This window comes from Periplaneta americana, chromosome 15 (assembly GCF_040183065.1).
Source record: "Periplaneta americana isolate PAMFEO1 chromosome 15, P.americana_PAMFEO1_priV1, whole genome shotgun sequence".
Lineage (NCBI taxonomy): Eukaryota > Metazoa > Arthropoda > Insecta > Blattodea > Blattidae > Periplaneta > Periplaneta americana.
Genome location: NC_091131.1, coordinates 100,421,954 through 100,445,141, shown reverse-complemented (window position 1 = coordinate 100,445,141; position 23,188 = coordinate 100,421,954). Strand labels below are relative to the sequence as shown.

At 34.8% G+C, this 23,188-nt stretch overlaps 1 protein-coding gene across 1 annotated transcript in view; it reads right to left on the bottom strand.

Annotated features, from left to right (window-relative positions):
• Positions 1–21,193, bottom strand: part of LOC138715727 (uncharacterized) — a 94,165-nt gene extending 72,972 nt beyond the window's left edge. Inside the window, exon 1 of the mRNA XM_069848785.1 lies at positions 20,880–21,193. Coding sequence (XP_069704886.1) covers positions 20,880–20,944 — 65 coding nt within the window. The 5' untranslated portion in view covers positions 20,945–21,193. The remainder of the gene's footprint in view (positions 1–20,879) is intronic.
• Positions 21,194–23,188: the final 1,995 nt, after the last annotated feature.

Here is a 23,188-nt window from a genome sequence, read left to right as displayed (position 1 = left end):
AAGTGGCTAGTTAATAAATATAGGTAGTTATTGATTGAAGTTTATTGTAAAGAAGTAAATCTTAAAAAGTGATGTAGGGAAGTTTATGAAAGATGATCTTAGTGATAGTATTTATAATTTTCTATAGTTTTTCTGAGTGTTGATTGTGGTTAAGGAATGAATAATCGAACTAAAGTGAACTAGATACTCATGTCAAGATTTAATAACATTATTATAATGACGTGTATTAGGTAGAAAAAAGATCCCAATGAGTATAACCGAGTGAAGTGTTAAAGGTTTTTAAATAGGGATGTTAGTATAGGAATTTTAATTAGGATAATCAGTTAAAATTTAAGAACGATATTTTGATAAAGTAAAAATGAACAACAGAATAATATCCTGTAGAGTAGGAGTTAGATGTAATGTAGAAAGACGGGATTATATATAAATTTAGTTAGCTACATTAGAATGCTGAAAGGAACGTAAGTGTGGAACGAACAGATGGTGGACATTTAAGATCATTAAGAAGAAATTGACTGTTTGGAGTTAAGTTAATAGCGAGAGTAGAAGAGTTATTAGTTTAACAGGCTGTCTGGATTGCATGCTAATTGTATGTATATGTAATAGAAAGCTTTGGTGAAACCCGTATACATAAGTTGTGGTACACCATAACTAGTATAAATATCTATATCTATTTTCAGTTCAGTATTGCAGAACTAGTGATTAAAAATCAAACGTGTGTTAGCACAAGTCTCGTTGCCGAGATATTGCTAAGAGAGGCAGCGGGGCAACGATAATTTTATACGCAAATTCCCCGCCCTCGTGTCTGTAACAAGGAGATGTGGCGTTATTGGCCGTGGTCACTCAAGTCGCATTGGTTTATGGCCTAACTACTAATAAAATTAGCATTTGGCCGCGGCTCATAATATTAGGTAAGTATTTGAAATTTCTGTCATTTTTTATATCCCTACGCGGTGCGGAGAAACACCTTGATATCATATAGATTCTGTAATGTCTGCAATGGGCAAAACGCCTATGTCAATGACTTCAAGAGTTCACTATGAGTTTATCAGACATTCAACTTGCAGTTGGAGAAAATCTCGGAAAAGAAACCGACCGGAATTCGAACCCATATCCTAGCACAGCCTCGGCGCTCGAGTCGCGCTAACTCCAAGATTGTCGATGGCCGTGTAAAGTTAGTCGTGAATAATATTAAAACATAAAAGCAACTCATTTTAAATTATGTAAAATGTTTCCTGCGCCTACATGTTTAACTAGATCTAAAATTGCTGTCGTGCAGGCAACAGTTGCCATGCTTCCGAAAAGTCGAGCTGCCTCCCGAGAATACTGGGCAAGAAGTTTCCACTATTATAATTGAAGAGTGTTTATCCTTTACTTACAATCTATCTTTAGACACTGTATTACTGATATTGCGTTAACGTTCAAGTTTGCATTTTGCAATCCGTATAGAGAGTTCGCTGAACTTTGCTTTTGTCCAAGTTTGTATGTGTTTTTAACCTTCATATTTAGATATCACTGAAGTGTATCACACATATTAGTTTGCTGAAATGTAGGCCTATATTTCTCTCATAGTTAGGGAACGGATTTCTAGCTCCGTAACTATTTTGTTTGTTACGTCCTAGACCAGGGATGCAAAACTATGCTCCAATTGAAGCATGCATCATAACCCGGAACACGTAACTCATCCCTTCCCTTCAACTCTCGCGTCATTGTACTGTAGGGGGAGAGGAGAAGAGAGAACAGTATATATGCCGAACGTCACAGAAACGTCATTGAAGGCTCCGGCCTTGTGGATGGGGGAACGAAATCTTTCCCATGTTTTCACTCCTCTCTTTCCCAGTTCTGCAACCCTGTCCTAGACATATGTTATTCAGGTATCTCTACGTTTCATGTACACAGGATTCCCCTGTTAAAATTCTATATGACCTAAAACTTCTAAACGAACCATAAACTCCTATAAATGCCTAAGAACTATGTTTGTGCCTGAAAAGCATCTTTTTAGTATTTTGCGTATATTTAAAATAAAATTACAGATATTAAAAATGAAAAAATACACCAAAAAACTACAAAAATGCTATTTAAAATGTAAATAAGCTATCTCTTTCAGACAAACACCAGTCTGACAAGTTGGTTCCATATTGGTCTTAGTAGGGGAGAAAATATTTTACCTATTTCCTGAAACTTTTTGAAAAGTCAATTTTAGCATACGTGTAAAAGGAGTAGTAGGTTGTTCAATTTAGGCGAGAGCTTACAGATTATTTATTACATCAACGCACCGCCGTTATGCGAAATGAAATTGATCAATCAACAATCAATTCTTTACTGGTAGCACTCATTTTCAGCACTCATTTTGTATATAAATTCCACCTAAAATAGAATATTTACTAAACTTATTTATTGTTAATTTTATATAAATTCCTAAAAGTCCTAAGTTGGAATTTATAAAGAAATTCGTTCCCTACTTATAATAGTAATGAACTTAAAGCACACGATAGATGAATAGAAACAATGTTTGCAAATAAAGTACTATCTTACTTATAGTTGCCGCGACCCCTGCGATCGACTTTTATCTTCCGAAAACCAACAGTGGGGTATTACAAAGGCAATCCGTACACGTTAGAGCAGTGATGGACAGATTCCTGCAATGCGTGTATGTCCTGTGCAAGACTGAAACGGTGTGCATTCGAGATGAACAAAACTAACTGCCGCTCTTGCTTTCTGTGTTCGTTGCATTTGTTCTCTCGAGTCTCGTCTCGTCTCGTCACTCCCGCGCGCCTCGAGTCTCGCTCATCACTTTCGAAACAGCATCCGGTCGGCGTGGAAAGTCTTCGCAACCCCGAACAACATACATCATTGAAACAAACAACTTTATAAATGTTAAAATAAGACAAAACAAAACAGTATCTTAGTTATCAAAATGTTCCGGCTCGACCATATGATATTACTAAGGACCGGATTTTTATGTAATATCAAGGTGTGAAATATGTACATATTCATGTAAGAAAAATAAGCTGGATATGTACCAAAATATGTAAAATCATGAAAATATTTAATATCAATTCTGGCAAGTAAAGGATAGGCAAGACTCTCCAGTTGTGATTTCATAGAGCACCCGACTTTTCTACCGCACGCTTGACACATTACTATTTTTCCATCTGTAGTGAAAGCTTCGTCCATTGCAATCCATAATTTTATTTTTGTCGTTAGGGTCGAAAATACAGGGACCATTTTAGTTAGTTAAAAGCAGTAGATAAACTCACTTCCACTTTATAAGTACTGTAAGTACTAAAACTAGAGAATTGAGTGAAATGAATGACACAGCAGTACTGCAAGCCACTGTTTCGCTTTATTGGATTAGGAGAAAATAAAAAGAGATGTGAGACGCATGCATTTTAGCTGCTCCCCGTAATAAATAAAGTACTGTACCTACTAAAATCTCGAACTATAGCATTTACAAACTGTTGTTTGAAAAGTGACATTCCTGTCTTATTCAGAAGGGTGGGATTATTCCAGCCGAGAACCATACTTTCTAATTGCTCGGAAAATCCCTTTTCGGTATAGGTCTACTCCTCTTGGTATAGGTCTACTAAATATAAAATAAAGAGGTCAAGCAATAACCTGAAAGTGTCATGTCAGACTTGACACGGGTTTTCCTTGGAAGAGTTAGAAAAAGGGTGGATATGGTTGCAAATTGCATGGGAACGGCTTGTTAAGACGTGTGCTAAACAATAAATTATAGTTCGAGACAAATCATGTTGTCCTCGTCCCATTCACCGCATGAAGGCAACGCTACTTTCTGAGTGATTTTTACAATACAAGGTAGTTGTATGAAAAAGGTTGCCTTTTTTCACTCATATTTAAAGTAGGCTGTATGGGGTGAGTGCCTCTATTACTTCCTGGAACTAAGGACATTATGTTTCGTCCCGAAATATATCCTTTCTTGGGTAGGTAAAAAGGCTTTTCGAATCTGTGTATTTCAAATTGTAAACTTTCCCAGCAGAAGTTCCCCCCCCCCCTTTCAGAGAAGTAGAAATGAATAAAATCCCTAAATATGTAGATTTATGTAATACCAAGCCATAATATGTAATGTGGGGTAAATATGTAAAAATATGTAGTATCAAATTTTAATATATTAACGGTAATTACAAGGTTCGCAAAGATTTCTTATTTATATACTGTTAGGTCGAAAGGAATATAATATGCAATTACATAAAAATCCGGTCCCTAGATATTACCCATGGTTATATAAATAGAAAAAAAAACAATTCTCAAATAAATTTGCATTTCTAAGAATCACAAAACATAACGTTAATATCTTTTTATTTGAGATTCCACACTTGATCCCAAACATTTGAAAAGAAAATTCCCAGCCTTTCAACAAGGGTCCAGTAATTAAACAAAGACTGGAGAACGGACCATTATAATCCGAAAGGCAGAGATAATGTTCAAACACACAACAGTTGCCAAAGCAGATAAAAGTTCAGTCAGGTACAAACAACTGTGGCGATTCAAGGCTGCTTGACGTTCGGGACTTCGGGAGTGAACAATCTCGACGTCTCGAAACACTCACAAACAGTCCCCACGTCAACGACGCGACGTACAAAACACTGTCGTGCGGGTCCTCGGCCTTGCGGGCGCCCTTAGTCTTGCCCTCTCGATCGTTGTTCATCTCTAGTATGCATACTTCATGCACGTGGAACTGGTGTTCAATCGAAGCGGTGAGGATGGGTTAAGGTTTAGCGAGTTGTACAGTGTTGCAAATAAAGTGAAATAAATAGCGTATAATGTATATAATAAGTACCTTTAATAGTTTAGACAATTATAAATTATTTATACTGACGGAATTTTTGTTTATTTTTAAATATTTCAATTTGACCTAAAATTCAGCACATTATAAAGAACACAAAATTAGGAAATGCTACTTCGAAAAATAAATTAAATTAAGGTCATTTTTAAGAATAAAGATCACTAGCTTAACAAATTCAGAGCATTATGTATGTATGTATGTATGTATGTATGTATTCACATTGCAAATGAGTATATACCCGGTGGAAGTGGTAACTAATTACACTCAATATGACAATTAATAATAAACACAACTAATAAAAAACAATAATAATGAATAATTAATAATAATAATAATAATAATAATAATAATCAGGGGCGGCTCGTCCATAAGAGCTGCGGAGCTGCAGCACTCCCTGCTTTGACAGGAAAATAAAAATAATATTTATTTTAATTTTTAGAAGAATTGTTACAGCTATTATTGGTAAATTGCTTTATATTTCATCTGGCCGGGAATATGTACTATTATCTTATGCATAATCTTTTTGCGCGTCGACTGTATTGGAATTGACACTGCATTCAAAGTCGTCCTGGGATCTGTAGGGTGATCAGCTCATAGAGAGTGTGTCTTGCTTGGTCAGGGGTTAGAGAGGTGAAGGGAAGCAGAGGGAGACTGCCGCTGTTTAAAACCTATATCTCGCTGCAGTGGCTTGCAGAGCCAGGCCACAAGGGATCTTTCCTTCTCCTCCCACACCGCTATTGTAATGCTGCGTCAAATGGATTCTCTATTCCCTTGAAACTTAATGACAAAATTTTTATTTTCTTTTAACATACTTATTGTTGTAGAATCTTATCGAGTTAATATAACGAAATTAATATTCTCTTTTGCCTTATTATTACGTATAGCCTATATCCACCCTCCAGCAGAACCTAATATTTGCCTTAACTCAAAATGATTGCACGAGTAGAATCCTTTTGATATAGCACGTAAAATACGAAAGAGACTTCTTTTCCAGTTTTAGAAAATTGTTGACCATCAGTATATCTGAGTGTTACTTTGGTGTGACGTCTTAATACCGTAACTTAACCAGTGCAAATTTGCAAGCATGAGTGTGTGTGAATTACAGAATATTAATTTTATTTTTCTCAACTTTCCCTTGCGGAGAATATTGATGTAATGAAGTGAAATTAAAGGGTCGTCCGTTACCCGACGTAAATCTTACTTAAGCTTCTTCCAGCCGAAATAGTGCACATATGTAAGGAAGTATAACAATGAAATTTACGCTAAGTATTTGTGATTACGTGGATGTGAACAAAAAAAATCTGTATTTTGTTTTCCTTGCCTCCTCTTCGGTGGTGATGCTGTATGGACTAGGAGTGGTGTGACAGATTTAGGACATTTGCCCCTAAAAAGCAAAATGCACGAATCTTCGCAGTTTCACCTGAAAAATGTTGTTTCATTGGCTATATTACGCAACTCATACTGCTGTGTAATTAAGTGAAACGAACAGAACAAACATTCTCAAACATAATCAAGAAGTGAGAAAAAATCGTGAAATTATTTTAAAAAAATTGATTGTATCAAATTTTGTGGCCAATATGAACTTCCCCTTAGGGGACATGATGAAAAAACGATTCGAAGAATCCTGATGTGTTTCGTGGGTTGCTACAGTTCGTGAGTAATCTAAACGAGCCTTTCAAAAATCATTTGGAACATGCCACTGTTTAAGGTTATTCTAAGACAATTCAGAATGAACTGGTAGATTGTAAGTTGAGTGTCTGCCGATCTGAAATTCAGACTGAAATCGATGGTATTAGTTTTTCTTAGGGATTAGCAAATAGTCCCACAGATATCTCCCAACTAAGTCAGGAAGTTTTGGTTTTTCGATATGTAGTGCATTTATTTTTGTCCTATACTTATTAGTAATGGTATCAAGAAGTGAAATTTGTATGTACCGAAATCTACTGCAGCTCTCCCAATCCACAAGTTCACGAGCCGCCACTGATAATAATAATAATAATAATAATAATAATAATAATAATAATAATAATAATGAGCATCCTAAATTAAATGAAGCACGATCACTTAAAATAACATTTAAAGTAAATCTAATTTGTATCTTAACCCTAAGTTCATACCTGCACAAGTACCTTTCGGCACTACACTTATTTCGCTATCAATTCACTCACTGCACTGATTCTATCCTGATTTCACTAACACTTCAAAACCATTTCACTGTTCAAATACTTTGCACAGCCACTATGAAGTATAGAACTTCACTGACACAATCACACTTCACTTACACAACAGACTTCACTGACACTACACACTTCACACTTCACTGACACAACACACTTTCTCACTGATACAACACTTCAAATAATAACATATCAATTACACCCTTTAAATAGTGTGTATAATATACTACCGTCTATTAGTAAAGTCCTTAAGCCTATTTTTAAATACATTTTTGGTTATTGGTAAAGCCTTTAGTAAGTGTGCAGGTAAAGCTTTCCAGTCCCTTATAGTACGATTGAGGAAAGAAAACTTTCCAGTGTCCGTCCTCAATCTTCTTTCCCTCAATTTATGTGAATGGTCGTTCCTTGAAGAGTAATTTGGCGGCTGCAACCTATTTTTTATTTACCTCCAGGCAGGCTCACCTCTGTATGTTTTGAACATTGCGCATAATCGAATTCGCGTTCCCCTGTCCGTGAGTGTGTCCCATTTTAATGGTGAATTATTACGACAACGCTTAAGAGTCCGTTTGAAAGTAGGATTAAACAAATTTACTTCTAATGTGATATATTTAATAATGTTGCTCTAAACAGTATTTTCTAACAGTGGTAATACCTCTTCTACAACTGAACACTGTCCAATTTTCTACCTCGAAAATAAATAATCACTTTCCCACAGAGAATTCAATTGAGACCCTAAGCGTCATTTAATATCACTAGTGCTAGCCTTGCAATAACTGATTCACAAAAGTTCTGTTTATATACAACATTGATTTATTACATATTTTAGTTCACTTTTTAAGTGCTGCAATCTATGTTTGTCGATCATTGATTTTTGGAGACAAAATCAAAAGCGCCTAAAGATTAGGCAATCTTTAGAACAGTGCACGCGATTGTTTACAAATGATTAGGAATGCTCATCTCTGCGTTAGGGAAACTGTACTCGGATATAGAGGATGAGAAGAGCGGTCATCAATCCACAACTTCAGATTGTAAACAACAAAAGTTGTAAGATCCATTTTTTTAAGTGGTTGTCAAAACAGGTTGTATGTGTGAGGTCCGATAACCTACAGAAGGCTTATGTTGAAATTGGAGAACAGTTGATATGTCTAAACTTATCTCTCTGGTACTTCGGAATATAAATTCCCACATACAGATTTTCCCATTTGAACTATGGCTCTCGGAGAATTTACGTAAAATAAATCGGTCAATGGTTGCAGTACGGGAACATTTTCATGAAATCTCTCACTAAATGCATAAAAATAGTCTGACCGTGTGCCTCCTGATTTTCACTTGAATCTGTCTGATGGATTTTTTGTAAAAAAAAAAAAAAAAAAAAAAAAAAAAAAAAAAAAAAAAAAAAAAAAACATTATTATTAGACGTGAATTTTTATGTTCTTGTTTAATAAGCTAGACTGGTAACGAGTGTGGTTCGAACTCCGATTAGAGGGTAGCTAAAGGCTGTAGGTTTTAATGACATTATTTTTTAAACAAGCCTTATCATTTCATGGAAATATAAATGAAAGATGTCATTTTATGATAGCTTTCTCCGCCTTCCTCTTAGTTTCCGTCTACGATCCTTATATCTTTATGTTGTCTATCATATGATATTGTCCCCCCCCCCCTCCAGTGCTTCCTTCAGCAGTGACCTAGCCATTTTCTTTTCAATTCCTGTAAGTTTCAGTGTTCGTTCTTCACTCATTCCTTCTATCATAGCTTCATTTCTTATTCTGTCTGTTCGTTTTACACACTTCATTCTTCTCCATAGGCCTACTCACATTTCAGACGCTTCTAATCTTTTTTTCTTCACTTCTTTGCAATATCCATGTTTCTGCCACATATTATCCCACATTTCACACTAAGCACTTCATAGTCTCTTCCTTAGTTCTTTCTTCAGAGGTCCGCAGAAAATGCTCTTTTTCATATTAAAAGCTTCCTTTGCTATTGCTATCTTCCTTTTGACTTCTTGGCAGAGGCTCTTGTTACTACTTATAGTAGCCTAGATCCCAAGTATTTTGAGCTTCCGCTTGTTTTATTGCCTCATTTGGAATTCGCACTTTTCCCGTCTTTATTTTTCTTTCGTTAACCATGGTCTTCTATTGTGGATATTAATTAAAAAATAAACTATCAACAGTAATGTTATTTGCATTATGATAACGAACAGAATTTTTACGTAACTTTGAATATTTTTTAATTAAAAATAAATTGAACAGTAATGTTATTTAATTTATTTAATAATTTATTTAATCTTGCAGAGCTAAGGCCAGTAGGCCTTCTCTTCCGCCCAACCAGACTCTAATTCTAATTGAATACAATTGCCTACATAGTTATTACATTAATATCTAGACCATAAAACAACATGAAAGTAAATAATGAAAGTTGGATAAGTAATGTTAGTGTGACAATAATAAACATTGGTAAGAAATAGTTATAATAATAATAATAATAATAATAATAATAATATTAATAATAATAATGAGATAATTTAGATTTTTATGTGATATATATATATATAACCATTAAACATTGAGAAACCTGAAACAGCTATTATTGTTAACAAGAATTGTTAGAAAAATATTTCGTTAACCTATTCTTAAATTGGTTTGATGTTTGACAGTCCCTGACATTAGTCGGTAGGGAATTCCAAAGCCGAGGAACAGCCACAGTGAAAGAAGATGAATATGAGGATGTTCGGTGGGAGGGAATGGATAATATTGAGGAGTGTTGTGATCGTGTGTATAGGTTATGATGGATGGATAAATTTTGAAAACGAGACGCAAGATAGATAGTAGTGGAGAAATGCAATATGTGAAAGAGAAGGGAAAGACAGTGGATTTCCTACGATCTTCTAGACGGAGCCAGGACAACATTTCGAGGGATGGTGTTACGTGATCAGCCCGGCGAATATTGCAGACGAAACGGACGCACATATATTATGAACAGGTTGTAGTCTCTGCGCCGAAGTAACGCTTAGGTCAGTAAGCAGGGTATCACAGTAATCGAAGTGGGGCATCACGAGTGTTTGCACTAACATTTTTTTCATGGAAAAGGGTAGAAAATTCTTCAATCGTCTAAACGAGTGGATTAATGAGAATACTTTTTTGCAGGTTTCTGCAACTTGAATGTTCCAATTTAAACTTTTATCCATATAATTACCTAGATTCTTTACTTATTCACTGAACGGAATTTCGGTGCCGTATATTTTAATCGGGGACAAATTTGGTATGGTAATAGTGCTTAACAAACGTGAATGGCCCACAATGATTGACTGTGATTTTTCTGGTTATTTGGAATATGACAACGAACAGAATTTTTACGTAACTTTGAATATTTATTAATTAAAAATATACTGAACAGTAATGTTATTTGGAATATGATAACGAACAGAATTTTTACGTAACTTTGAATATTTATTAATTAAAAATAAACTGAACAGTAATGTTATTTGGAATATGACAACGAACAGAATTTTTACGTAACTTTGAATATTTATTAATTAAAAATAAACTGAACAGTAATGTTATTCGTAGCAACATGATACAAAAAACTTAATTGTTACGAAACTCGTGAAATGTATAATAAGGAAGTAAGTGTCATCTGAGTGACGCCCTTTTTTTTTTTTTAATATTTACGGTCTGTGCATCATATTCACAGACTCTTACACCACGGTATGGTGCAGAAGCTTATTTGAGGTCAATGCTCGGAACCATAACTTAGTGGGATCTTGAAATACCCACTAAAGCAAGTGAGAATATTTTAAATACGCTACAGAAACAGCGCCGCATATTTATTGGACACTTTATGTATAACAATTTGGTCTGGAAGGCTCCGCAGGAGACAATATACGTACAGAATCTTCAGCCGGAAGCGCGAGCAGAGCGGGTGGTGTATCCCAACAGCTTTCCGCGAACACTTGGAACTAGTTCAGACTAGTTTATATTTAGACAGGATTTCCATGAAAGAAAAACGAGTTACAAAACCATTGAGATATCTCGTAAACACCGCCAATGACACGAATGCAATGGTAAACTAAATATAATAAAGGGTAAGGCTATGCACCTTGTTTACTTGGCTCAATACCAGCCTACTTAACAATTCAGTATGAGGGCTAGAGTGGTGTAAGTACACAACAATGCTGAGGGTATAGTAAACTTTCTGGCAATAGTTTTTCTCGTCCCATCTGTACTCCGAAATTCTTTAGTTTCTTGTACCATGCAAGCTTTGTCGGACATGCTGAATAATGTTATGTTTGTTATTAATTACATGGGCAGCGTGTTGGTACTATTATTTTTAAGAACTTCAGGCTCTAAGGCTGGTATTCATAGTCGAGACTTTATATCACCACTTTGCAAAGTGACGCTTTTGACGAAAGTGGCTCTTTCATATTAGTGGTATTCATAGACGATTGAAGAAGTGCACTTCACAAAGTGTCACTTTACGCCAGCAAAGTGTAGAGTTACAATTTGGTTGGTAATAGAAGTCCCACAATGCCTTTCAAAACAAGTGAACAAACAATAACAAATTAATGACGTATAACCTACAAATTACAATGCTTGTAATTTGAATTGGGAGCCTATTGATTGCGCGAGGAAGAAAATATAATTTAAAGTTGTTTTATTTCAGTTTCTAGCTTTTGTTGCCGATAGTTTAGATTATTTCAGTCAGTTCAGATATATAGCATTTTATTAAATAGTTGGTGATACTGCTGGTGAAATTAGATTAGGTTCTGTACAGTACATAACTGATCCATTAATTTATATAGTTAGATTAGGTTCTGTACATATCTTTTTCATTGATTTATGTCGCTAAGTTAGATTTTGTATGTATCCGTTCCACTGATTTATACAGTTCGGTTAGATTTTGTAGCCTACGTATCTTCTATTAGTTTATATAGTTAGGTTAAGTTAGACTGAGTAGGTTAAGTTTTGTGTAATCATTAAATTTATATCGTTAGGTTAGGTTTTATACGTATCTGCTTCATTGATATATCGTGTTATTTCCGTTATTTTCATTTTTGTCTTTTTCGTGAATAGTGAATAGAAGTAAAAAAGGAATGAGATAAACACATTACTACTGCTATTATTATTATTATTATTATTATTATTATTATTATTACTACTATTTTCTCTCTCTCGTTTCCATTATTGCCTGTTCTTCAGGAATATTTTGAATGCCAAATGTTTCTATAATGCAAAACAAAATAGGCCTAATAGTATGAGATCTCTTTTCATGGTGAGGTTATGACTGCACATGAACTAGAGACAGTAGATGTATTGGTTACCGGCGTGAAAATATATATTACCGGTATCAAAACAGTAATGATTATATCAACACCAAGATAAATCTTATCTCAAAATACAGGTAGTCAACAAAAATCAAAATCATTTTAAACCCAATATAATTATGGAATCGGCTTAGAAGGCAGGCACGTGAGATCTCTCAATGCTAATTTAAAAATAATTATGCCTACATTAGATTGAAGTTAGTTTAATATTATTTAAGTTAAAAAATTCGTTTCAGTAATAAAAAATAGGTTATATAGGCATATCTACCTACATATCACTAATCGAATTGAGGTTATAAATATACGAATGTTACTACAGAAATACCTGAACTATAATATTATATATATTAATGTATGGTACATATCTGTAGCATAGAATTTTAATGCAGTCAATAACTGTATTATTGGTGGCACTGACAAACGTCTATTATTCGTTTTTGTCAACCAGTCATCGAAAATATAAGCAAATCTTTATCAAATCGGAACCGTTTTTTTTAAATTCTATATCATTATAAAATTCCACGGGATTGTCTTTAGGCCTATCTCTAATTTGTACATTGTCCACTAATTGTGCCATCTCTTCCGCACGTTCTAATAATTCGACAATTTCCAAGACGTCCGCCATTTTTATACAAAGTGCCACTTTCAGCTCAAAGTGTGGTCGGAACTACACTTTCATCCAAAGTGTCCCTTTGCACCAAAGTGTCGACTGTGCAAGGAAAAGTGATACTTTGCGTCTTCCAAAGGACACTTTAATCGAAAGTGTCGACTATGAATACCAGCCTAAATCAGCGGTGACCAAAACTCGAACTGCAGTGATTACATGCGACAGTCAGCCTATGAAGTAAGGAGGCGGAGGAAAGGTACTTGGCATGAAAACTACAGCCAGTGGTGGTTCCTACATTAACATCTTAATCAATCACGCAGATAAAAATCTCAAGCTTTGCTGTATCAGTAATGTCACTGCTGTCATCAAGAGCCAGTGAATAATATAGGCTACGATTTTTCTTGCTTCTTTTTATTACTTTTCTCTTGAACACATCAGGAATTTTATAAATTCTTCTCTCGATACTCGGTCGAGAAATTCGTAGTTTTTCAAAATTAAAAACTTCTTATAGATAAGTTATTTAAGCTATTTTAATCATTACTGTTTTGAGAAATTCTGTTATATTAAAAGGCTTTAGAGCACGCGATATTTCAAACCCATTAGGTAGCTAACTTCCTTACATTTATTTATCTCATCTTTCTCTTTCTGGCTATGATTTAAGACATGTCAATTCCTGACGTTTAACAATTCGTTGGCATATAATGTTGAATCAGTTTTTCTACAATATCATTATTAAATGAATAACTAATAAATAGTTACCCTTATCTAAAGATTAAGAAGATTAAGAAGATCAAAACTGAGATAAAACCTATTAATTTTATCCTTCTAGGGAGAAGAACTAAAAATGTCAATATTTATACACGTACAGAAGAATTATAGAAACACATACTTAGTGGTCAGTAGTAGTGGTGGTGGTGGTGGTGGTGGTGGTGGTGGTGGTGGTGGTGGTGGTACATTATTCAGCGTGGCAATTAATGTTTCTAATGAGGTCCTACTCCTAATTGAACCGTTGAGCAAAGTAGACATATTACATTTTGTTCGACAGAACAACAAAAAAGTTCTCCTTCTCATTCTTCACGAAACCACCTCTTACTGCTTGTAGAGACAGAGGTTGTAGAGAGACATGATACCGCCACTGCTTTTCTTCAGTTCGTGAATGAAACACACAGCAATGTACAGGAAACTCCTCGTACCCGTTTGAATGTCTGTGATTACACGATGTAATCACGACACCCGCTTTGGTCACCGCTACTCTAAATAAATGCAGTCAGATTTTAGTCAACGGAGAGATTGCGAGACACAGGAATTCGTGTGTTATCGGTGAAGACAAAGCATGTGGTCAAGCACCATGGTTGCTGTGCGTTCAGAAAACTCTTTTCGCAACATTTAAGTTAAGCAGTAGTCAAGACCACTGTGCAACAGTTTGTTCAAGTCAGGTAAGAAAAGGCAACGCAAACAGGGTTGCCAGGTTGAACTATCGCCAAACTCGGAGATTTACGATATCTATAAAATTTATTATTATTATTATTATTATTATTATTATTATTATTATTATTATTATACCTATTATAATTAATTATTATCTTTCATTTTGATATTACTTACTTACTTACTTACTTACTTACTTACTTACTTACTGGCTTTTAAGGAACCCGGAGGTTTATTGCCGCCCTTACATAAGCCCGCCATTGGTCCCTATCCTGAGCAAGATTAATCCAGTCTCTACCATCATATCCCACCTTCCTCAAATCCATTTTAATATTATCTTCCCATCTACGTCGCGGCCTCCCCAAAGGTCTTTTTCCCTCCGGCCTCCCAACTAACATTCTATATGCATTTCTGGATTCGCCCATACGTGCTACATGCCCTGCCCATCTCAAACGTCTGGATTTAATGTTCCTAATTATGTCAGATGAAGAATACAAAGCGTGCAGTTCTGCATTGTGTAACTTTCTCCATTCTCCTGTAACTTCATCCCTCTTAGCCCCAAATATTTTCCTAAAAACCTTATTTTCAAACACCCTTAATCTCTGTTCCTCTCTCAAAGTGAGAGTCCAAGTTTCACAGCCATACAGAACAACCGGCAAGATTTACTATAAGGCCTGATTTATAAACACACTAATAACATTTTCTAATTTTAATAGACTCATAAGAATAATGTTATTGTTTGACTGAATTCTGTTACATAAATATTCTAGAAAACACACAAAATACGCACACTAATATTATTATTTCATTACTCAGTTGATTCTGATTCATTTTTGTATTGTAAGTTAAAAATTCAACAATGTCAAATTTGATTTGACGAATAAATTAATATTTAAAATCGTTGAAAAAAGTGCTTTTTCAACAAGTTCCTTAATTTTATTACGAGATTTGTAGAATTTAGGGAAAATGAATATTCAGGAATGCAATTCTTGAAAATGTCCGGGTATCATGGTATGCATTCATTTAACCTCTAGTTCCAGAGTCCCTAGCGAAGGTTTCTTAATTTGTAAGGAATTTAATTGCACTTATTTACCGAAAGGGGGCAGAGGGACAAGTGGTAAGCTCATCGCCTCGAAGTCACCTATTAAGCAACTAAGGTATTACTAGGACGCGAGAATGGAGGAATTTATTCCAGAGTCTCTAACATAGGCTCGGAAGTATTTAACGAGCCGCAAACTCCGACACGGGACACACTGTTTAAAGTTCTTTCCGGAGGACATGCACTCCGGATTTTGGCGTCTTGAAAAATCCATCGATCCGAGCCGGGTTTGATTCTGTAATAGTACGGACATATCTTATAATGTAATATTTCAGTGGCTGAGTTCTATGGTTTTTCTATATGCAATCAAAAGAAAATGAAGCATCAGATAAAGTAAATAACCGGATCTTTTTCACTGGATGAATACGACTCAGAGGTAGGCCACAAGTTTGAAAATACTAGACAAACAGTAGCAAAGTAACACACAATTTCTTCCACAGGCGAGAAATCTCGATGTCCTTCGAATCCAGTTTTGAATTCTAATATACGCCAGATTCGGCGTTCAGAAATAAATGGATCACTGAAGCTGTCTTAATTCTGCGGATAAGATGGCTGTATTGTATTAGTGCTGTTAAAAGAAAGTTGCGCTTTGATAGTTGAACATCTGTTGAAGGAATGAGGATGCGTGAAATTTCGTTTAATCTATGTAATTTGGCGTGCGACAAACATTTTATTTCGCCAGCTGAGAAGACTACATTCCTCTACACGAACACGTGTTGTTTCGTGAGTTCTTCAAAACAAGCGTTGTTTTGCAGGAATTACCAGTGTCTGAGTTTATAGTGAGATCTATAATTTATTTTATGACATTATGTAGATAAACTTCTTTCAGACCTAATTTTTATGTGGTTACACATTATGTAGTTTGATTAAAATTTGTTTTCTGTGCTGTTGGCAAGGAAATTGAGAACCATGCCAAGTCCTTTGTAGCTTCACTTTTGCGAAAATCATGACGTATTAACTAATAAATGAATAATGTATTTTGATGCTTCTTTATTTCAGTGATACAAAGGGAGTCATGTTGGAAATATTTGCTGTATATCTGTAATTGCAGACGACAGATGGACTCAGACAAGATTCACGTGGAACGTTTTATAACGTGTAACAGCTTAATGAAAATATATTGAACTTATTTTTAATTTAATATCAAATTATTATTCGTGCACAAATGGGTGCGAAAATAAATGTGGGGAGTATGAAGATAGAAATAGTTAATTTAACATAGTCTATTTTAAAGTACTTAACTGCTGTGAAATTAATTTCCGAATGAATTCAATTTTCTCTAATTTATTATTATTATTATTATTATTATTATTATTATTATTATTATTATTATTATTATTATTACAACACACTGGCGTCATATTTATGTGTGAATCTTTTCCGCTATCAATTGCATTGTTGTTTCGAAAGTACGCTCCATGGAATGAGGAAGCGATTATGAAGTAATTAACGAGAATAGGCCTACTCCATTTTGTTAAATTTAAATGTGGGAAGTATGAAGACAGAATGAAAATAACAGTGGACTCGGAATTCCTTGCGGTGCACGTGAAACTACTCTAATTCCATGAGTGGTCATTTGGGGAGGCTCTCGAGTTCCTTGCCAAGATTTGAAGCAAGATTTTTCAGACTTAGGACTGCCAGCAACAAGCTCAAGCATATACAGTAAAGTAAATCGTAATGAAAATAGCTGGTGTGGTTGAAGTGTTACTTATTTTTTAGACATAGTCGCCGGTACAATTACGATGCATTAAAATACTACATACAAGAAGTTAAATTAACATTAAAGTATTAATGCAATATCGTGCTTTCCAAAACATTGTTTCTACACCCTTAACAGCCTCACTGTTTTGGGAGATGTCTGCAGCATACTATCTTGGCATACCCAGATTTCATCATCTGGTGCTTACAGTAGGTACTAACTGATGACTGACTGAACTGACAACTTCTTTGCCGTTGCTCGGTGCCTCGTAGATTGTGATTCTCCTATCATTTTCATATGTTTACTTGCATACCTTTAAGAACTTCTACGAATTGAGACATATTAGGGTAAGGATGATAGCACATGGTATTTAAATATGAAAAGATTCACAGACATTTGTGGTGTACATTCAGCTTCATGACTTTTCTGCCCAGACACATGGGAAAATTCACTTCACTTGCTGGAATCGAAGAACAATTTAAAAAATGCTTTGAATTCCTTACAGTTGACTAAAATTCTGAGAACAATTTTGGTTATATAGCCGAAAGAAATTTTGGGTTGAGTCGGAATCAGAAGCAATTCTGGATTGAGTCGGAATCTGAAGTAATTTTGGGTGTAAGAAATTTTAGTTTGAGTCGGAATCGGAAGTAATTTTGGGTGTAAGAAATTTTAGTTTGATTCGGAATCGGAAATAATTTTGGTTTGAGTCGGCGTTGGAAGCAATTTTGCGCTTGTATCGGAATCGGAAGCAATTTTATGGTTGTGTCAGAGTCGGAAGGAATTTTGGAGTTGAGTCGGAAGCATTTATATAGTTGATTCGGAAGCAATTTTGGATTCAGTCGGAGGCAATTTTGGATTCAGTCGGAAGAAACTTTGGATTGAGACGGAAGCAATTTTGGATTGAGTCGGTAGCACTATTGGATTGAAATTAATAATTATATATAATAAATTTTCAGTCAAATACACTTTTCAGTTTGTGAGGTCAGATAATCTGTTACATCACAATATTTAATACAAAATCACTAATATTTTCGACTTTAAAAAGTCATCATCAGGTGCATGAGATGCAAACAATTTTAAAATAGGTGATAGTTGATCTAACAATTAATGATATAGTAAGTAATGCACGTGCTGGCATTTACAAGTATATAAGTTTCGTGCCTCTTGAGGTAAACTGTACATGGTAAAGCTGAACACTGATGATAGATTCTCGTATGTGTATAAAACAAGGAAAGGTACAGCATGATATTAACCTTATACAATTAAGGCTAAATATTCTCATTAGGTCACATCATTAAAATTAAATTTGTACAATTTGATATTAACTATGTTAAAATGTTATATATAATGGGTCATTCCATATCACATCAACAAGGCACTCAACCCGACCGACTCAGATTTCTTTCAAATTTTGAGGGTTTGTTTTACCTGCCGCGCTAACTAAAACTGCCGAGTTTCATATGTCCTGTGCTTTTCGTTTTCTGTCAGTGGCGTTTTAAACATGAAGAAAAATCATATTTTTGTAAGCACGCCGCTTCAATTAAAATTATATATCTCAACAACGTCTCCAGATAAATTTACAAAAATTGGGTGACACATTCTTAATATGTGATAGTTTTTATTGCTTATATTGTTTTCTGCATGTATTCAATTACACTAAAAAAAACATGGTGAAACAATTTTCATATATTCATATTTAAAAATGCAGGGGTTCTATTTTAATGAAAAAAATATATAGTACGCCTCAATTAGTGATATAATGAACTGATAAGTTTCGACTTGGAATCATCATAGGTTACAAAGATAAAAATTATTATGTCACAGCAAGCGTGAGCTAACCGTGTAAGTCGCGATAATTATGTCCCACACATTCGTTGTATTTAATTATATTTGATCATATTCTTGAATGGCACTATGTAACTTAACATGTAGTACATAATTCGAATTTTTTAAATTATTACCTGAAATAAATTGTCACATGGATTTTGTTAAACCTGAAGTTCTGTAAGAAATGCTTACCTTTCATTGCTGAGATGAAATAGCCTGATCATCTTTCCAGACAGGATGCTGCGTTGTTTCAGCTGCATTTTAAAACTGCTTAGCAAGTATAATACCCATCCTAAACAGCAGGACTGTATGAAACTTGTGTTCCAGGCACTGCTGTGGATTTTACAAATCGAAGAGCAAGCATTTTTTCCTCTTTAGTATAGCCTTTTTTAGTCGCATAAACGGTATTAATGTTTGGGAGATGATCCCTTGTCCAGTCGTACAATTCCCTAGGTATAGTTATTTGTTTATCGGATGGTCTCTGTAAACTAGCACAAGCCGCAAACCTTTTAAGTGTCCCACCTACAACGTCGTAGATCTTTTGCCATGCGATATGCAAAAATAATGCAATTCTGTTGGAAATCCAAAATCTTCTCCATGTAATGTGAGATTCAGGAAATTTTTTCCTATTTTTATACTGAGCAGAGAATCCATCGGAGAAATATATAATTTTTATGGTGAATTACAGATGTTTGTTTTAATGACTCCATTAGATATTTTTGAAACAGATGTACAGCTGTAGTGTTATATTTCGGGCAGTGTGAAATTATTACCAGATTTTTAATAGAGACTGTACCGGATGACGATTCGTTATAATATATTACGAAAGTATGAATGGTTGTCTGCACATTAGTCCTGTGATATGACTGAATTTCATCTTGGATTACGAAATAATAGTTTTCAGCGAAGTCGCATAACACAATAAGCAGGCATGGCTGTAGAAATGATTTCATATCACGTAGAAACTTACTTTGTCCAGATGATATAAATGAGTGAGTCAGTAAATCACCAAGTTTCTCCAAGAGATAGTCGAAAAATTTGTCTGTGGGTTTCATTATAGTCTCAAGCGTTGATCGGTCAGTCGTCATCCACTGCTTGTAGGTCACTGATTCACTGAAGTTTTATACGAAACATTTCTCTAAACCCTCTCTTATTTTGAATGGTTCAGGACATCCTGTACATTTCCTGAACAAGCAATTTATATGAGGAGGATTGCACACCATAGTAGCCAAGAAATGTTAAGTTGGAAAGTATAAAGAAAAATTTTCTTGAAATCCACGTAGACCTGAAACTTTAATAAATTGCTTCCGGCATAAGTTTTACATTCTGATAAGGACACAAACACAGACAGTATAGTCCACTAACTCCAGCTAGAATACAATTTCTTGGTCAGGGTTAGAATTTTTAAACACTGCATATAATTAATTTCTGCTCATGTGATTTACTCCCTGATTCTTTAATCGCAACAAATATTTCTTACCAGGCATCATTCTGCTTATCTCGTCAGAACAACAGAATTCTTTAACTTTACCGGCAACAGCCGCGAGCAAGGGTTTTCCAGGTTTCGGATTAGGTGAACACAAAATTCCCTTTCCCTTTGCCAGGACTTTGGCTTTCCGAATTATGTATTCGAAAGCTGAAAGAAACTTTTTTTATATTATTTACGCTCCAGCTTTTAGGTAGCAGTGTTAAAATGGTGATTTTCTCACTTTTACCAGAATTTTGAAAATTTTCCTGCAACTGAGACAAAATTTCAGAATCAGAAAGGTCCTGGTTCCTCGGCATCTTTAATATCGAAGACTTTGTCTTTTACAATATTTTAAAATTTCTGTCTCTTATATTTCTCTTGTTGTAGCCTTTCTTGTTTAATAAGGAACACACCTTGGTCAAAAAGACTTGCATTTAATGAACTTACATTTGCTGTAGAGTCGACGTATTCTTCATTACTAGAGTCATTATGAGGATTCTGCGTAATAGCATTATATTATATTTTTATTTCTTTGCGACACATAGCTCACACCTTTTGTTCCTGTTTTAAATCAGGAAATACATTAAGCATCCACGATATAACACTTCTTAAATTTTTCCTCTAATTACAATGCCTTGATTTCTCGAAGGGATTGCAGCAAACATAGACCTATAACTTAAAACGCTACTCCATTACATCGCACAAAACTACCACATACTACGAAAACTAACGACACTGCACTTGAAACAGATTGCACGTTTTGTATAAATTGAAGACTCTGTAAACTGCCACTCATGACGGCCTGACATATCTACGACGCAGCTTATCAGACAAGTACAAACTCGCGCGCATGCAGTGTTGGTGTAAGACGGTTTCAAGTGCTACAAACCAATACATTGATATATTTTTTTTACTGATATTCCTGAAACGTTTCCAAAATGAAACTTACACCAAGGGGAGAATACTCTTACCTCTATAACATACATTTTTCGCGAAATAATTTATGTCCCGCATTTATAGATATTTAATGTTAAAATGTGTTTCACGTGACCATTCAATAAAGAATTCATTACTTTGATACAAACCTATTTTTATTGAAACGTATGATCCCTTAGCTTTAAAATAAGCCGAAGTTTAAGATTCTACCTCAATTAGAAGAGAAGTTATGAATTATTTTTATTGACATAGTACGCGACATTTTTACATTTTTTCTCGTATTGACAGAATTGCTGTATGGATATCGTGCATTATTGAGGGCTAAAATTTTATATAATTACTTAACTTAAGGTTCTTTACCATCCCACCAAATTTAATGAAATCTGAGGTGGTCGGGTTGAAAAGTCCACTTTTTTGTGTTGATTTGACATGGAATGCCCCTAATGTATAAATTTAAAAGGGATGGAAAAAGCTGTGATGCAAATGCTGTTGGTAGGAGAGCACGCAGTCTAATTCGTCGTGGTGAATGCCATATTTGTCTGAAAATATTTAAGTTAATAGCTTATTAATAATTTTGAAAGGTTGTGAGCTGATTCAGCATTTTTTAAAAAGTTTATTATATTTATACTTACATAGTTGTTCAGTTGTTTACGTCCAGACAAGGAGGCGTGTTTCACCCGATGTTACATGTTTTAGACTGAGTGATGATGTATGGACAGATAACTGAGAGGGAATGCCAGGAGTGACTGTTCGATAATATTGGATTGAGTCGGAAGCACTAGGCCTATTTGGATTGAGTCGGAAGCACTATTTGGATTGAGTCGGAAACATTAATGGATTGAGTCTGAGTCGGAAGCAATTTTGGGTTGAGTCGGAATAAATTTTGGTTTTGAGTCTGAATCTGAAGCAATTTTTAATTGAGTCAGAGTCTGAAGCAATTTTTAGTTAACTCAGAGTCTGAAGCAATTTTTAGTTGAGTCAGATACGGAAGCAATGTTGGGTTGAGTCGGAGTCGGAAGCAATTTTGAGTTGAGTTGAAGTAGAAAACAACGCAGCCACAATCATTTTTTTATGATTCTGAGTTTGAAGCAGTGTTATGTGGAGTCTGAAGCAATTTTTTGTGGAGTAGGAAGCAATTTTGGTTTGAATCCGAGCCGTAAGCAGTTTTAATGGAGTCACATTCCGAGTCGGTAAAAATGTAGTCTTCAATCCCAACCTCCACTTAATATATTTTAATAAATATTTTAAATATTTTCGCTACCTTGTTGGCCACCAGAGATGTCATGCTTTATAGAAGATTTACGGACTTTTTGAGTCACATGGTGCGGTAATGACTTGTTTATTGCATTACGAATGAACAAGATACCCGATGGTAATGTTGATAAATGTAAAATGGAACTAAAAATCTATTTTGGCTGTAGCGTACCTCGATCATTGAACTTTGGATTAAGGGTTACGCCTCATATCTAACCTGATGGTTCACATGATGGTGATTAAATATTTTACAAGTGTGGAAGTGAAATAACCCTGCAGAAACGCAGAGCGATTTGGTCGTATTGAGTATAACAAAAATATCTAATATCATATTGGTGGGAAGTTTATAGTTTTCGAAATAAAAAAAGTTTTTTTTTTTTCCGAAAACTTATATGTCGTCGTTGTGGATAATTACTATTCATAGGATCTTAATTTCTGTCAATAACAATAGAGAATGTAATAAAGAATATATTTTTCCTTTGTCGTATTTCAATAGAATTGATGGTTTTCGTGTAAAATGAATAAAAAGTATTGCAAATTTGTTACCTGACTAACAAGACTAGACG